This window comes from Hipposideros armiger, unplaced genomic scaffold, assembly GCF_001890085.2.
Source record: "Hipposideros armiger isolate ML-2016 unplaced genomic scaffold, ASM189008v1 scaffold_305, whole genome shotgun sequence".
NCBI classification, from domain to species: Eukaryota; Metazoa; Chordata; class Mammalia; order Chiroptera; family Hipposideridae; genus Hipposideros; species Hipposideros armiger.
The window spans coordinates 66,757-85,134 of NW_017731655.1; the positions used below are offsets into that span (position 1 = coordinate 66,757).

Sequence of the window (18,378 nt, forward strand, 5' to 3'; positions counted from 1 at the left end):
ATGTGGGATCCGAACCGGGGTCCTCTGGCATCCCAAGCCAGCTCTTTACCATCGCGCCACTCGGCCGGCCCCATAGTTTTCCTTTTATAGCTTCCATGTTTCTTGTCTTGCTAAAAGAGGCCTTCTCAACCAGGGTTTAAATAAGTATTCTCCTAAATGTACTTCAGATTAAAAAAAAGAAAATGTACTTCTAAAGTTTATAATTTTAGAGTTCCTTTTCCCCTGGATATTTAGTTAATTGTGATAGCACAGATTATTAAACCACTCAACATTTTCCCACTGAATTGAAATACCACTTGTATGGTGAGTTAATTCTCTTATATACCGGTATCTATTTCTGGATCCAATATTCTCTTCCACACATCTGTTTGTCACTTTCTGTATTAATACCATGTTGTTTCGATCACATTGACTTTAAAGTAAAGCAAATGTCCTTTCAGTTATTTCCCTTTGAATGTAATTCCTCCCTTCCCCAAATCCTTTTCAGTTCTTGGACTTTCATTAAACGGTTATATAATTATATGCAGAGAGTTGACATCTGTGTGATGTTAAGACTTCCCATCCCATTCCATCGTATGCCTTTATGTTTTGCCTTTTTAACTTGTTTTTGGTCCTTCAATAATATTTATTAGATTCCTTCATATCAGCCTTTCTTTTAAAATTTATTTTGAAGTAATTGATAGTTATTGTCTATTTTGTCAGGAAAGTTCCCACCACTACTGCCACACTCTTGTCATTTCTAGCTGGTTATGGGTAATAAAGAGAAAGCTATTGATTTCTTTTTTTTTTTTTCCTTGTCATTTTTATTCGAGTGTCTGGGTTTTATAGCTATTTAATTTTTGTTTATTTTCTATTTGAATTAGCTTCAGGTTTCAAAGGAAGAATAATAGTAGGGATAGTTGGCATCTCATATCTTTTTCCTGTTTTTAATGGAAATATTTTTAGCTTTTTTCTTTTTATTCTGATATTGCTATTGGTTTTATTGCGTAATACTATTCTTTGTCTTGTTTAATTTTTAGTTCTTTTTCTGATATTATAGCCATTCCTGATTCCTTTTTTTGTTTTTGACATTTTGTCAATAATCTCTTTGCTCATCCCTTTATTTTCAATATTTTATCATTTTATGTAGTTGGGTAATTATGACTATACCTCTATAGTTATAAACGTAAGTTATATAACTAACCCAAATGATAGCCTTTCTCTTTTACTAGGTATTCAGCTTATGCATATTTCATATAATTACTGATAAACTTGATTGCATTCCTCCTCTTTTCATTTTTTTACTCTTTATTTTACTTGGTGGTGGTTTTTCGTGTTTGTGTGTGTGTGTGTGTGTGTGTGTTTCCTTAATGTGATTAGCTTTGTCATGTTAGAGTACATTTTTTCCTTTTATTAACGTGAAAGATCAAGAATACTTTTATTTTCCACTAGTGTTTACTTTCCTATTCACAACACTCCCAATTAAATCCTTATTTCTCAATTACCATCTGAAGCCAGGAACAAAACAATACTCCATGTCCCACCCCCAAGCACTATATTGGCCCATTCAGCCACCCCAACGGAGGAAATCCTTCTAACTCATTTATTTCTCCACATCCTTTGTTTTTGCTTTGTTAGGCAACAGGCCTTTCCTTTCCTCCTCCATCACTTCCACTAGCTCTGGACTTTGCTGAGAGAGATTATTAAAAAGTACTAAAATGACTAATATGTTATTAGAGTGTACCTCTGGTGTGTTACTTCTCTTTCAGTAATTCTCATGGTCAACCATATAATTTCTCAGTCGTGCTATCTCCACCCATTCCAATTATCTCTGTGGCCAAGGGCTCTTCTCCACTGCTTCCTCTCCTTGTTCCATCTTGAGATCTCCCTTCTCCTTTAAGCTTTAGGGGCAGGACCTTCTCAGATAGTTTGTAGGTTGTATATTGTTCGAAACCCATCATAACCAAAACTGTCTTCCTCTCTGAAATGTGAGTCACATCTTGGCTAGTTTCATGATTCTTGTATCGCTGTTCTTTTCTCACAATCGTATGTAGAAGTTATTCTGGTTTTCTAAATCCTGGTTTTACAAATGAGAATATGATTTACATTCCTTTATAAGTTTTTCATTTCTCATTGTGGAAGCCTGTCTCAATTTCAGTTTATCCTTGAAAGTAAAAAAAAAAAAAAAAAATTCTAGGATATGTCTACTTGGGTGTGTTCTCATTAATCCTGCTCAGGACTGACTCAATGAGCCCATTTAATCTAGAAGACTCAAGTCTAGTGATAGTAACACTGGAGCAAAATAATGCACTGGTTCCCCTCATCCCCAGCATTTATTTTCCATATTAATAGTAGTGTTTTATTTGTATGTATTCAGAATTCATAAATTAAAAACTACTAAAACTGAATATTTAATAGCTTGATTATAAAAATGTAAATACAGGTTAAGTAAAAATGTCTAAAGATAAACTTTAAATACATATCACTCTAATATAAATTATTAGCATATTAGTTTATATAGAATGTCAAATTAATCTAAGCACTACTTGAAAAAAGTAAAGTAATAAGTATTTTTTCCTTCTCATGAAGGTGTGATCTAAGCAACCCCTAGTCCTGTGATAGTGTCATTGTTATATAACTCGTATTTTTACGAATGTACAAATAATTCTAACTGCTAATAGGGCAATTTCTGATTATATTATTGGGGGACTGGTGAGAAGATGTGGTTACAAGCTAATTCCACATTTTCCTCTCACCCCTTTATCTTCAAATCTTCCTGTGTCTATTTTGATATTTTTTTAGGAGTGGTTTTACAACACTTTTTTCAATAGGAACTTCCATCTGTTTTCTAAAGCTTGATGTAGACTGCTTTAAGGAAGCAATGCAGTTTGTCTTCTTCATAGTTTCTTCTGCTCTAGTTTCTTCATATCCAGTCGTAAATTCCCACATGCAGTTCTCTGTTAATTTTGATGCCGTCATGTGTCTGTCCCGCTTGCAGATTTGCTCGACTCTCAGTTTTCTTGAAGATTACCATTATCTAAACAGAGCACCTCAGATTTTTAATATATCCTATTACTCTTTGACTTCTCTTCAAGATCTATATAATGGAGCTTTCTGATCAAAAAGAAAAAGAAACTGGTGTTTCAGTAATTAAGAAGAGCATCGAATACCAAAAATGATATTACGATCACTACTAAAATTTACCTTCAAATCAGGGACACGTTTTTCTGTTATGTGCTTTAATTATCAATTCTCCATCCATTACTTTTTTTTCTTCCTGGGATTTCCATTATTTTTCACTACTACATTTCCTGTATCTTGTTTCGGTTCTCTTGTTGCTTCCATAATGATTCCTGTCTCCTAATTTTTCTCTGTTTGACGTAGATCATCCACTTCATCGTCTACATGACTATTTAGTCTGTAATAAATATCAGTAACCAGGATTACCTCTTTAAGTTTGTTTGTTGACTTTTAAAACTTGAATCTGTCTTTGTCCATGAAAGTCTGTTTACATACTGTAATTGATCTGCTTAATTTACGTGTTCTTGTTTGGCGACTGTGGTTCTAGTTTGGTTGTGGTTGTGTACACTTCTTACTGAAGAGGCCACCTGCTGGAGGCACTGATTAGTCTCCCGAGATTCTGGGTCATCTTGGACACTTCGCTCTGGATGCTTAGGGGCAGTCCCGTAAAGCTGACAGGGTCAGGCCGCAGTGGAGGGAAGTGGCACCATCTCTATACTTGTGGCCCAGAGTCCGCAAACCAGTAGGGATTTTGTCCTCTGCTGAGACGAGGAGGCAGCTGCTTCACTCTCGGGTTCTCCAGGAACTCCTGGACAAGCAGAGCCCTCTGTCAGCCGCCCGTCTAGGGTCTACCTGGCCCACAGTGCAGTCCGCCTGCAGGTCACCTGTTGTTGGCAGGGGAAGCAGATGCTTCCAGGACTGTGCATAAGTGAGCAGGGACCACACCGGCCTCCCAGGGCGGACCACTGTCTGGGAGCCCCGGTGTCTGGGCCTGCTCCCCGGGACTCCACTGTTGGTCCCTCAGTCCACGTCAAGCAGAGAGGAGGAAGAAGTCTCTCCTCCTCTCGACCCCAGAAGAACCTGCACCCACAAATGTGTCCTGCGGGTTCTGCCTGCTGGCTCAGAGTGGCCACTTCCTTGCCCCAGAGAGGTAGTAGAGAGGGCAGTGGGGGAAGGGAGGCACCAGAAACACACAGACAGTCCTCCGACTTTGCCATGGAAGGTTTGGCTTCCATAGAATCATTTTTATCTCTAGACACAGCTTCGCAGTGGCACAGGAATCTATGAGAAGCCATAATGTGGGTTCCAGGCTGATGGGCGCGAAAGCTTTTCCTCTGATTCATTTCACAAAGAGGCCAAACTTTTCTCAGATTCAAGGGGAGGGGATACCAGTTTACTACTATGAATAATAATTAGTATAATAAAGTTCTATACATTTAAATTCTTTATAAAGAAAGCCAGATGTGGTTGGGGAATAATGACCATCATTTGTGTAGGGGTGAGAAGAGACACGTAAAGTACAAGAAACATTTATAAAATATTTAAGGTCAGTTATAAGTTAAACACTGCTTTTTTTGTAATCCACATAATCTTTATACATATTATGGACTCTGGGTCTTTAAAAGATTATTTCTTGACTTCACAAATGTTCCCCCAAACATTTTACCTCGCCTCCTCTACTCTCCTTTCCTGAAAATTAAAGATGTTAATGCATGTTTATCTCACATGAAACAGCGCAATGTAATTTAAAAGAAAAATTGGAAAATGTCTTATTTTAAATAATCAAATAACCAATTTCCTATTTTTCTGTTAAAAGGTCAACATGACTGTGTGACTGTAATCAACAATTTCTTTCCTCGAGAGAGGCTGGATTATTACACGAAACCCCAGGGCCTGGATAAAGAGCCGAAGCTGCCCCCGAAGCTGGCAGGCCCGCTGCACAAAATTATCACCACAACAAATCTTCACCCTGTCAAGGTAGGGGAGCGTTTATTATATTCGCCTTTTATTCAAATATTGCTTCAGAGCTTAAGCTGCTCTGCTCTTACCGTATGGGATCATAATTGTCTGGGGTTGGGTTTTGTAGCTGGAGAGCTAGCAGTGGGCTCTCTTGTTCAGTTGATGCTGTGAAGGAGTGCTCTCAGTTGAAACCTGGAAGAGAGTGAGGGAACACAGACTAGAGAGGAAGAAAAGCTAGGTAACGAGGTGGGTGCAGGTGAAGCCCCGCCTCCACGTCATCTCCCAGGGAGCTCTGGGCCATGAATGGCTCCGGAGAGGCACAGGAGCCAGGCTTTCATATCAGTCACTGGCTGAGGCCTGTCTCAGAGGGGAAGGACAGTCTCCCCAATAGTGCCAAGCCAGGTGGCTCCCTTTGAGTGAAGGCAGCCCCCGGGGAAGGAGGCAGCTCTGAGCCCATAACAGCCAGCACTCCCAGGAGCTGGGACCTGGTGTACAGGCCTGGTGAAGAGGATCTGGGTAGGGCCCCAACAGCATCTACTCCAGTGATTATCCCTCCAAGAGATGTTCTGAAATGTAATCAGGGACAGATTTTTTCAATGCCAGTAGCTGTTTGATGCCGTTAAGTAATTCAGTTCCTTCAGTAATTAGTCAACTCAGAGACTTGCAAATTTTGTAGACCAACCAGGAAGTTCAAGTGGCTTCACTGGGAAACTTCTGAACTATTTTCACTGCTATTTTCTTCATATTTTATACACAGCGTTTTTGTTTGTTTATAAAATAATTTTTTAATCAGTCCACATGAGTACAATTTCTTCAGTGCATCATTGCAGAAAACACCATATGTGCTCCAATGATGCTATCCGTGATCAAATTTCAGCGTCTGTCATATGTCCTCATTCTTAGCAATTCAGAGCTGTTTGGTGAGCAAAACAGTGAGTTGGGTCAAAAATTGAGGTTTTCCCTTAATACAAGATATTATTTTAATGTAGTTAAAATAGATTTCCTTAGAAGAATATTACAAAAGTAGAATCTGTGGAGTATACTGAACACTAATAAAGTAAGTGGACAATTTTCATAAACTCTTTTGACAGCTAACACTCATTTGGAGAGATTAGTTCCAAATTGTATATAATTTCTCTATTGAGGCATCCGTTTGTATATAGTCTTTGAAGCTTAAGAAACAAACAAACCAACAAAAATACCTATCATGTGGCCCTTCACCCAAATTGATTTTCTGGGCCATCAAAAGAGAGATGACAAACTAGCAGCTATCTCCCGTAAGCCAGACAAGTAGAGTCTATTCTGATTTTATTTTTCAAAACTGAAATGGTTTACATAACGTCTGAAAAAACTGCTAGAGGCAACACTTGCAATCCTAAGTGGGCACAAAAGAAATTCAGCTGTGAGTCACATGTTTATATTCCTAGTTCAGATTATATAGGACTTGGAATTTAACCTTTAAAAAATATTTAGCCTCTTCTGTATCAGTGGTTCTGATCCACCCAGCATAGAGGAAAGAGATCTCCTCAGGGGTGGGGCAGGCTGAGGCGACAAGTTAGGATTTTTGCAAGGGAGTCAGTCTTTCTCAGTGTAGAGAACGTGTGTGGATTCACAAAGCCCTTGTTGTTTTCCTTTAGCCTGAGCATTACAGGATGTTCTGGTTTAGATTGATTTGAAGAAGTTTCTTCCATTTTTCTGATTCACTGTTTGCACTCCTTGAGATTGCAATAATCTCCGTTACCGTGGAGTCATTTTTGATGTTTACGTGGAACCTAGTCCCTCAGGGTTAACTGTCCTAAGAATTACTATACCTCCAATTATCTTTAAAGGCATATATTTTGAGTAAATTAGATTAAGGGCATAGTTATACAGGTAATAAATTATAAAGGTACAAACACTGAAATAACCTATATTATATTTTTTAGGGCACTTGGTCTTATAATAGAGACAATTCTGTGATTACAGCACCTTCCTTCAGACCAGACCTTGCTTTTTGTAGGTATAAATAGTCTATTCACCTGAAAACCTTTCTTTTACCCACTCGTTCAGATAAAGGCTGCCCAGTTGCTTTTGTGGTGGCCGCCGTTTATTCCTTTAGCCCTTTTCAAGCTGGCATCGGTCTTCATAGGGAGTGTTATAAAAATATAATTAACAGCCACTCTATAGGGTTAAAGACTTTCTAACATACGCATAGGAATCCTCAATACACAATTCATGTTTTTGCTACAGTGCACCGAACACAGCTACACTGTATCCAGGTTAAATGGAGGCTATTAGCAATAAGGAGTGGTGCTGACGCCAGGAGTACAGAGGTTAAAAGGGGAAAGCCAGAGTCAGGAAAAATGACAACAGAGTTGAGCAGGGCCTCTAAGTGGTCAGGAGGCAGATATGTGCAAGTGATCCCATTTTTGATGGCTATGATTTTTAAGCCCATAATTGTTGATTTAGTAATTTTTTTAAAATGGCATTTAAGAAAGAAGAAGAATTCAAAATGTCACCGTATAAACATATTCTAAGGTAGCCATTATTTGGGAGACAAGATACCTGTGTCTTTTTTTTTGCCTACAGGAATATATTTGTTCCTCCTCAATGCCTCGATAATAAATAATAAGGGCTTCCTTTATAATGTATTACTTTCTAGTGCGCTGCAGAGATTAAAGTATTATTCTTTGTGTGTAGCTATGTAAATGTTGCAGTAAGCTCATGATGGAGCTGTGGTTATATATAATTTTTTCTTTATATATATTGCTGTATATTATAAAATAAATAAAGCCTAATGTCTTAACAAACAAAAAAATCGTTAATCTGGGTTGTGTTGGAGATTTTTTTTTTTTGAAGAATTCCTACTTGTAAGTTTGAGACCCTGTGCTTTGATTATGAATCATGTATACAAAAATATTTAAAAAAAACAGCTTCAAATGATTGCAGTTAACTGCAGAAATATAAGCAGGTAATTAATGAGTCTTCTCTGCCAAATGTAAATTTTGGATATGGTAGGTAAAGCTGTCAGGGATTAACCAGCAGGGATTCTGATTGGACTTATTTCATGAACTCTAATAATTTATTATTGAGTGCTATATTTTAAGTAAAATACTAGATTATATAGCCATCTAGTAGTGTAATCAAATAAGTGAAAATCATAATTTCACAAGAACATTTAACCTGTGTTAAATTTCCAAGTAGGAGGTTAGGCCTGGGTTTTACTTAACAAATTATCTTTCTTTATGTCTGAAGAAAAAGGATCTAAAAAAGAAAAGGATCTAATTTATGAACTCTTCTATCTGTTGTTCCCTAACATTTACACACATATTACCCGGGGTAGGTATTTAGCTGTAACATGGAGGTTAACAAACACTGGCTGACTTTCTGCTCTGTGCATACAATCATGCCTATGCTACACACGTTTGCATTACTGTCATGTCATGTCACCGTGGATTTTTACAGCTGTCCTTTGCAGGTGATTAACACTACAACAAAGCCAAAAAGAAGTACTCCTCAGTGCACTGCATTGGAGCTTACTTTGTGCATAAACAGCAAGGGTGCGACTCATGATGCATCAGATTTAATAACTCTACCATCCCTCCTTTTAAAGCTATTTCTGCTTTGCTCTTTGACCTGTTCTCATTGCTATCGATGGTTAGAACACATTAAAGAAATTTCCACTGTGAAATATAGTCAATCAGAAAGTAATACACCTTTTATTTTTAGACTTCTTTCTGGAAAAATCTCATTCCCTTGTAATTAATAAGAATTAATGAGTTCAGTGCTTCCAGCCATGAAATTCTAAAGCTCAAATTTTAAATTCAAAAAGCAGTGATTGCTTGTTGATTTGATTATGTAAAGGGTGTGCAAAAATGCCATGTTTATCGTTAGTAAAAGTGCTTTTACCAGGGACACTGAAACCATGACTCCAGGTGGCATGCTAACAAACATCCCAGTTTAGCTCGATGTCAAACCAAGTGACAACTTTGACATACGGAATTCAAGAGATTACACAATCTCAGGTCCTTCTGTATCAGTTTTATAACTTTGACAGTGGCAGTTTCCATTCTAATTTGAATTCACATAGTAAACATATGACTGTAAGAACAATGTTATTTGTTAGTCTTTTGTAATCAACTAAAACTGATTGCCTAATTTTGACCTGGAAAAGTGTCTCACGGGGTTCCTAAGCTCACTAGCATTTCTTCCAGATCGTGATGCTTGTAAATGAGAATCCTCTGCTGGCAGAAGCAGCAGCTCTGAGTAAATGCTACAAGGTGATGGACTTGATTTGTGAGAAATGTATGAAGCAGAGAGACATGAATGAAGTGTTGGCGATGAAAATGCATTACCTCAGCTGCGTCTTTCAGAAATGTATTAACTTCTTAAAAGACGGAGAGAATAAGCTGGACACTCTGATCAAAAGGTACCGTTTCTACCGGGTCGTGTATGAAATGCACTGAAATGGATGATGTTTTACTGTATGAAACCTTGTCATAGATTTAAAGCTTAAGCATTTTAGCAGTAGTTGTTCCTGTTGGGATCCACATTTTAGTCTGCACCAAACCAGGGACCATTTTATACTTAGATTGAGTGATTACTCCATTCTGTGCTCTTGACAACAGTGCTTTTGTTACCCCCAATGCCAGGTGGGAATCTGAGGTTTGGAGAGGTTAAATAGTGTGCATAAGATCAGACAGCTAGAAAGCAGCCCAGGTCTAAACGTGAGGATCGGTATGCTATGCCATCGGTTGCTGCTCTGGATTCATAACGACACACTGTATTTTTGTCACTGTTCCTGGGAGAGCCGTGGCACTCTTGTTCTCTGACCACCAGGGATCAAATTCTCCTGTGGTTCTGAGAAAAGTGAACTAAGTCGGAAGGGTGTGACTTCAAGCGAGTTTGCATTCTTTGTACAAATAACTGATGTGGTAATAAGTAACTAGCTAACTGATAACAGTGTATCTGTGTTTTATGGCGGGGGGTCGCTTTTGTAAATACCTCTCTGGGCCCCTAAACCTGATAAGGCATAACCTGACTTGGACTTAAGAGAAGCCGTTTGAATTGAGCCTGTCATCGCAATTTGAAGAGACAATGAAAATGTTACGTTAGCAAATAAGGAACTACTGAAAGTTTATGGGTTCAGCTGAGAGGAAATGCTTAGTGATTCAGCTCCTGTGACTCTTTTAAAAATATCTTTCAGCTTGTTAAAAGGCCGACCCTCTGATGGCTTTCCGGTGTATCAAGAGAAGGTCATTCGAGAAAGTATCCGAAAATTCCCTTACTGTGAAGCTACACTCCTGCAGCAGCTGGTGCGAAGCATTGCTCCTGTTGAAATTGTAAGGTTCCTAATAACTAAGTTACCTCTGTCAGTGAGCCCTAATGAACCATATTTTGTACAATTACAGGCACATTCTCTTCAGCATTCATTCATTACGAAAGAATTATTATTTTACAAAATTTTCAGCAGCAAACATGGAGATAGGTCTGCCTGTTAGCCCTGTTTCTGTTGATCCTTTTCCATTCTCTCGACCCTTTGCTTCCGTTTGCGCAGCTCGTGGTTTAATCAGCAGTATTGCCCTGTGTCAGAATGTAGATGTTTATAGTGAAGACTTACGTTTTAAATACCTCTGGGAAACCTGTAAAAGTGGGTACACAGGTACTGTGTAATACAGATAAGATACGTGTTCCCCTGGAGCGTGTGAAACACCAGCAGAGTCCCACGCTAGATGAGAGGAGGAATTCATTGCCTAGGTTGGTGCTTCCGGTCAGTGAAGATGTGAAGGGATGCATGTGTGTCCTGATAAGCAATCTCAAAGTATGTCCCAGCTTCTTCTAGTCTACCTTAATGCCTCTCATTTTATAAATTTTCCATTCTTAAGAAAAAAAAAAAGTCTGTTTATACTTCACAGCTGTGGTAAGTCAATTTTAACTTTCTTACTGTTCTTTAAATTATTTACTGCCCTTGCGTCATGTATTTATTTCAGGAGTATCTCCTAAGACTCTCGCTGCCTTCACTATGTTGAATAGGTTTCTGTTCACCTCCTCTCCACCAGTCAAATCCTTTATGAGCTTTTGCTTCTTAGGCATAAAGTTCATGTGTTGACTTACGCATGAGCGCTCTGCGTGATTTCCCACAGAGATGCTTTCCCCTCTTTAATATACTTGGCTGTGTAGTGTTCAAGCTTTTGGAAAATTAAAGTTAGCCAATCAGGAGGGTGGTTTATCAGTTATGAATGTGCCCATATCAAACTCCAGCCAACGATAAGGGTTTATTTATTTACTTAAACTCAGAAGCCCAAAGATAGGCAGACCAAATCTGGCGCAGTGGCTCAAAAATAGATTGGGGACTCCAACATTTTCCCCTTTTCCCTTAGCCATATAGATGATGGTACACATGCTTACCACCCCATGGTTGCTGGCATCTGTGCTCTTCCTCCAAGCTCACATTCCTATCTTAGGCAGGCAATCAAAGGAAAGGGGTCTGTGACTGGAAAACACAAGCTCCCAGAAACACTGCCTGTGTCACATGACCCCTCTTAGTTGCACAGGCGTCTAGGAAAATGGGTATTTTGGGCTGGTCTAAACACCGCTGCACTGAACAAAATTATGCTTCTATTAGTAAGGAATTTGGTGGAATGACTGTCAGAGAAACAGCTAGCAGTGGCTGCTGTGGGGTATTTCCAGCGCTACCAAGTGGTAGTAGACTTTCTACCTTCGCGGGGGAAAAAAACAAAAACTATAACTAGCAGCCCAGAGTACTTAAAAAAAGTCAAAGCAAGTCAGTGGAGGGGTCAACAATTCATCATCTTAGCCTCATATCATAGATTAATGTAGTTAGTTTATGGAGTATAAATGGCTATTTATCCTAGTGATCTGAGTGATGGAGAACATGTGGATTAATAAAGATAAGATAGGATTTAATACATTTTAGAAAATTTTCTCTCTAAAAATTTTTGTTCTTTAAGACTTACATATTCTGCTCTGTGGAAAACTTTATCTGGAATGCTTGTGGTTGTGACTGTCCCAAATAGCTAGCCACTCTTTACTTCTGAATGGGTTTCCTTATACTGCAAGTTCATAAGCCTTGAAGCAGTGCTAACCTTCTCCTGTAACGTGGAGTTCTCCTGGCTGGCTATCATGAAGGTCGCCCCTGTCCTTTCTGACAATGCTGATGCCCGAGCCCTGCCGCAGAGGTTGATTTCCTCTGCCTAATGTGGAACTCTGTTCTGCCTGTCCCAGAGTTCAGCAGGAAGTGTGAGGCATGGATACACCTAAGAAATGTTGCTCCAGCATTATAACAGATTATTCTGTTAAAGCTGTTTTGCTGTATCAAAGTTCTGGAAGGCTATAATGTATCTGATTGGATAGGACATTGAATACAGTATCTTGTTTGTTTGTAGGCTGAATGTTTTCCATGGGCGGAGCTTTGGTACTTAAACCAATTCTTGTTTAACAAAGTAGATGACAAGATTTTCTATAGCAAGAAAGAGTTCTTGTCATCCAGTTGTGGCAAGGAAGATTCCATGTGGTGACTCAGCTGTGCCATCAATTTTTTTCTAAAAGGAATAGTTCACTTTAGCAGCCATGCTTCTAGCGAAATATCATTTAGTTTTATCTTCGGTTACATCTGTGAGAATATTGTTAGGTTCTGACTTCCACCAAAGTCTGATTTTGGGGAATATTTTGAACATGTCTCACTCGATTTTGTGAAAAAATATTTGAACATAAAACTGTAATTGTAAATCAGTTTAATATATCATACTCTGTTGATTTGTGGACTAGACTGTTGTCTAATCCAGTACTCTACTTCTGAGGTAAAATATTGGGTTGTTAGAAAAGTCATGATGCATTTTTTTAATGTTTTTCGTTGCAAAAATGCATCATGACTTTTCTGACAACCCAATAATTATATAGATTAATAAGTGTTTATCCTGGTGAAATTATTAATTTAGATATCTAGTATCTGGTTTAATTTCACCTATTTTTCCCCCCTCACCATTATACTATCTTAATTCCTAAAGAGAACTCATATCATTTTAATATGAAAAGAAACCCAGTCCTTATTATTTGTTTTCAGGAGGAGCATGACAATTTCAAAATGAGTGCTACTTTTAAAATACAGTAAAACCTTGGATTGTGAGTAACTTGGTTTGCAAGTGTTCTGCAAGATAAGCAAACATTTCTCTTAGGCTGGTGCAGAAGTACTTGCGGTTTTTGCCATTATGGCATTAATTTTGCACCAACCTAATGATACATTTAAACTTGGTAAACGAGTGATGTCTTGCAATACGAGTAGTTTGTTTCCGGAACGAATTATGCTCGCAAACTGAGGTATTACTGTACTTCTTAAATCTTTTGAGTATGTTGTTTGACTACCTCGAGTCTGCAGAACAATGTGTAAAACAATGTTCTAAGAAAATTCCATTCTGAGCTCATTGTTCTGTGTCTGAAATCTTTGTGGGCTTATTGAATAATCCTAATTGAAAAATACTTTTATTCTAGAATAGGGCCCATTTTTTTCTTTTTGAATATTTGGAGCCATGACTTACCCCCCCATATACTTCGTATAGAAAAAGGTATGCCGAAAAGGGTATTTGTCATTTTGTCATAGATAATGTCTGTAATCTCTAGTCTTAATGATTTTGTCTCTTGCATGTCTGCTTCTAGATAACATTATTCATGGAGTGTCATCTCAGTAGCCTTTCCATGGTGATTTCAGAGTGTTTTCTCTCCTCTTTACACCCACTCTAGGGTTCTGATCCCACGGCATTCTCTGTCCTTACCCAAGCCATCACTGGTCAGGTGGGTTTCGTCGACGTTGAATTTTGCACCACCTGCGGCGAAAAGGGAGCAAGCAAAAGATGCTCGGTGTGCAAAATGGTAAGAAAGATGTTCTTTGAAGTTCATTGGCATCTGGTATAGATTTCATCCAAGTTGATCACTGAGTTGTTTTTTTTTTAAGATTTTTATTGGGGAATTGGGGGGATGGGAACAGTGCTGGGGAATTGGGGGAAGGGGAACAGACAAGTTGCTGTCCTCCTTGTTCCTCAATCTAGTTGTGGAGGACGTTGCTTCACTGGCCCAAGCTGGCACCATCATTGCACTCCTCCAGGGTGAGGCAGATCAGTCGCCAGCTTCTGGACGGCCGCTCACTGCGGCTGCTGGCTGCTCACACTGGCTGCTGGCTACATACGGTAGCCCATGGCAACCCACTGCCACAGGGGCTGCAGCCTACACCGTCGGAGACTCACGGCAGCCCAGCTCCAGGTCAAGCTCTTGTTTATCATGTTAGCTGTAGAGGTCAGTGTCACTGGCCCTCATGTTTGATCCAAACCGGGGCCCTCTGGCATCCCAAGCCAGTTCTTAACCATCGCGCCACTCGGCCGGCCCGATCACTGAGTTTTAATATTCTATAAATATAATGGCTGACATTAGTTTTCGAATAAATTCTAATAGTTAGATACAAACAAAGTATTGCATCTAAAACTTCAAAGTAATTTGGGAGAGAACTATGGGAGAAATGTAGTTCTGTGACCTCTCTGCCTTCTGCCAAACTCCCAGCCTGTCCCAACGTCTGTGCTGACCTCCCAAAGAAAGAAAGGATGTGAATGAATGAATGACTGACTATAAGAGAAAGATTATCCATAGGGAACTGAGGCTGGTGCAGATAGGAGAACCTAGAATAAGACAATTCATAGATATACAATCTTAAATCTTCTGATATGACTTTAACTACAATCTTCATCAATTCTTCCTTATAAAACTGTAACTCCCTGCTGTCACCAGCCTTTCACTGTCTGGACTTCACTACCCATTTCTGCCAGAATTATCTTATTAAAGAGCCTGTCTGCTTGTTGTGCTCTTCTCACATTCAGCTATTGCACACATGGGTCTGTACATTCACTGAACCCTACAGATAATGTTAATTTCCTGCTGTTTTTAAGGTTGCTATTCTTCATCATATGCTGCTGTCACCTACATCTCCACCTTCATCTCCTTTACTTATTTCTCTGAGCCTCAGTTTTCTTAGCTTTGAAATGGGGCTAGAGCTGTGAGAATTAAGTGATACCATCTGCATTGGTTAAGTATTGCTGCATGTAAACACCCTCCAAAATTCAGTCTTTAAAACAACAGTCATTATTTCTCCCACAATTGTGGTTGGCTGGGCTCCGCCAGGGCACTCCTGTTCCGTGTGTCTCCCACTCTCCCTGGACCAGCAGGCCTGCCTGAGCCTGTTCTCCTGGTGATGGCAGAAGAATAAGTGGGCAAGTGGAAATACACAAGGACTCCTGAAATTGCCATGCTGACTCATTCCTTTGGCCAATACTAGTCCCATGGCCACTATTAAAGTCAGTCCTCCCCCCCTTCGGTGAAAAGAACTTTGTGATCACGTGGGAAAGCGTATGGATGCAGGGAAGAATTAGGGCCAGTAATACAGCCAGCACCACCTCTGTGTAAGGCCTAGCACAGTGCTTGGCATATAATCTTGCAAAAATCTAAGCTCCATGTACGCAAACTTCTTGAACATGTCCTTGAACATGTCATTCATTTCCCTATTCCTGCATTTTTGTGCAAGATATTCCCTGTACTTGGAATGCTTCTTATCCATTTCTTTGTCTACTGATTCCTCCAGCTAGCATGCGTCACTGCTTCCTCTGTGCTTCCATTTTCCATTGCTGTTACATCCTGTGCTAGGATATAAATTACGTTGTTAGGTGTCTGCCTCCCCACATGCTGCCCCATCCTGCCCTTTCTTCATCCGAGCTTCCTCTGAGGTAACAATGGCGTCTTCTTTATCCTTGTACTGTACCAATCCTGGCAAAAAAATAGGTTTTTAGATAAATCATTTGCTAGAATGTTTGGTAGACCATTTGTTATGTATCCATCACTGTTATAAAGTGTAAGCTAAAAATTGCAAATACAAATCAATACACATCCACACATCATCATTTTAAAACAAAGTATAGGAAAACTTAACACTTTTACAGCATCGTTCTTGGTTTCATGTCACTGTTCGAAAATCCTGCAATCACAGCTCTTGAAAATAAACCCACAGTTGCTTTCTTTCAGGTAATATACTGTGATCAGACCTGCCAGAAAACGCACTGGTTTGCACATAAGAAAATCTGTAAGCATCTCAAGGACACTTATGAGAAACAACAGGTTGAGACTGCCAAAGGGAAGAGCGAAGAGGAGAATAGTATGTATATGAAACCCGAGCCGATGCTGCTTCTCCGTGGGGAGGGGAATGACAGATGCTATGAACACAAGACACACAGGAGCTGAGGCTTCTCCGGGGACCAAGGAAGCTTGGGGCCACCGACATAAGGATCACACTTAAACTCAAAAGTGTCCCTATTTTGAATCCTTGGGATAATATATAGAAGATAGTCAGCCTAAATGTCACTGGAAAACAAAGGACATAAAATTATGACGAATGTAGCTTATTCCACATTCTACTTTCTGACTCACGAGACTGCCCCAAAACAGTGGGACTCTGTATTTAGTTATGTTCTATTCATAAAGGACTTTAAGGTCTTTGAATAAGGGAATAATTAAATGCCCCTAATGGCTACCCAAAGATTTTAAGGTTGCAAGCTTTTAAATTTCTTAATTATAAAACTGCAGGTGAAATTACAGAAGAAATTTATGAATTACAAATTAAATTGCAGATCTAATGCACAGATTAAATTTCTGCAAGTGTCAGGCCAGTGAGTTCCATAGTATTTTTCCTCTCTGTCCCTCATGAGGTGTATGACTCATTTTCATCAGAAACAGTGAGTTGCTTCAACAGTGATTTGCATATTGGAGAGGGAAGGGCCCCCCCCCCCCCGACTCCTGCGTCCCACCCGAGAGAATGTAGCATACATGCTGGGTAGTGCATGGAGCCTGAAAAAGTTGCCCAGGTGACTTTGCTACTAAGCACTTCCACCCTCACCCCCTCAAGGGACCATGTCCCCTTTACTACTTGGTTGAGAAACACTACTAGTGGGATTAAATAATTTGTACAAAATGTAATTTAATTTGTATACTTACATTGTTAAGACGATCGTCAGGATTTCTGACTGCCATGCTTCCTCCTGTTTTCTGGACAAAACTTGTATCCTGTGCGTTGAGGGTCGTGAGTAACAGCCGGTCATGTTCTACACAAGATGGGAGAGAACAGGATTGTCGGTGGAACTGCCGGCTGTTAACCTCAGTGCTCGCCGCACGCTATTCTGTGTTAGAAATACCTTTCTTCACCAGGAATGTAAGCTAGGCTTTCTCATCCCCCTCTTTGTAGGTAAGGAAACAACTTTATGCTGGCAATTATCTACCCTTGGACACCAAGCTGGTTCATAGCGAAGCTGTATTTGAATGCAGATTGTGTCAGATCCCAGACAACAATCCTTGTTGCAAGGCCTTGCTTTGGAGCCAGGGGCCTGAGTTCAAATGTTGCGTCGCTAGCTGTGAAACGTTTGAGCAAGTTACCAAACCCCTCTCTTCTCAGTGTCCCCATTTGTAAAATAATGATAGTAGAGAATAATTTACCTCATGTGGTTATTATGAGGATGAAATAGCTTTCATACACATCAAGTGCTTAGAAGAGTGTCTGGCACGTGATAGGAACAAAATGACCCGTTTTTCCCTCTTTTGATCAGACGGCAAACTCGACGTCAATTCTAATTGTGTTAATGAAGAGCAGCCGGCGTCTGAAACGGCAGCCTCCCAAGCAGGCTGCAAGCCTAAGGATTCTGTGGAAGAGGAAGGAGCATCTCTGCAGTGTGATGCTGGGCTGGAGGGCGCACAGGAAGCTCCTGCAGGTCCCCAGGTGTCTGAGGAGTAAAAGAACAAGGGCCGGCATACCGTGGATGCGCCGCGCCACGCCCGGCAGGGAGCCGGAGAGCTCATGTGACTGTATCCATCCTCCTTGCCTGTGACACCCGCGAGGCACCGTGGCATAGAATAGGTGCTTTCCGGCTAAGCTCTGTCGACCACGTCCTCGTTTCCTGCTGGCTTCTGTTCTGTAATAGGACAGAGTCCTAGGGGAAAAAAATTTTTTTTCCAAAATATAGGAGAACCCGTTCTATTTCCTTGCTGAGGCCCGCTTTCCAGCAATTGTTTTCAAAGGCAAATAAAACCCCATAAAGAAGAAATATAGGTCCTAGGGAACAAAGGGCTCAGCGGAGCAGGTGTAGGAGAAAGGAGATTTTTCGGGAAAGAAAACTTTTATAGGCACAGAGATGGGTAATTAAAAGTATCCTAAGTTATATGTGAATAAAATGCATATAAATAGCACTTAGAATAGTGAAATTCTGCTTATCAGGATGTAACGAAATGAAGAAAGGCTCTATGGTAAAGAATCTTTGTCGTAGTTCAGCTAATTATAGCTTTCTATAGGCATTATCTTGAGCAGGCTAAACTTGAGGTCGTTTCTGCAGTGATGTTTCATCT

General features: G+C 39.9%; 1 protein-coding gene across 1 annotated transcript in view; it reads left to right on the top strand.

The window, feature by feature from the left end:
- The window catches only part of ANKMY2 (ankyrin repeat and MYND domain containing 2), a 37,801-nt gene extending 19,942 nt beyond the window's left edge, over positions 1 to 17,859 (top strand). Inside the window, exons 5-10 of the mRNA XM_019659892.1 lie at positions 4,817 to 4,977; positions 9,153 to 9,367; positions 10,145 to 10,280; positions 13,696 to 13,824; positions 16,015 to 16,144; positions 17,586 to 17,859. Coding sequence (XP_019515437.1) covers positions 4,817 to 4,977; positions 9,153 to 9,367; positions 10,145 to 10,280; positions 13,696 to 13,824; positions 16,015 to 16,144; positions 17,586 to 17,770 — 956 coding nt within the window. The 3' untranslated portion in view covers positions 17,771 to 17,859. The remainder of the gene's footprint in view (positions 1 to 4,816; positions 4,978 to 9,152; positions 9,368 to 10,144; positions 10,281 to 13,695; positions 13,825 to 16,014; positions 16,145 to 17,585) is intronic.
- The last annotated feature ends 519 nt before the right edge of the window (positions 17,860 to 18,378 follow it).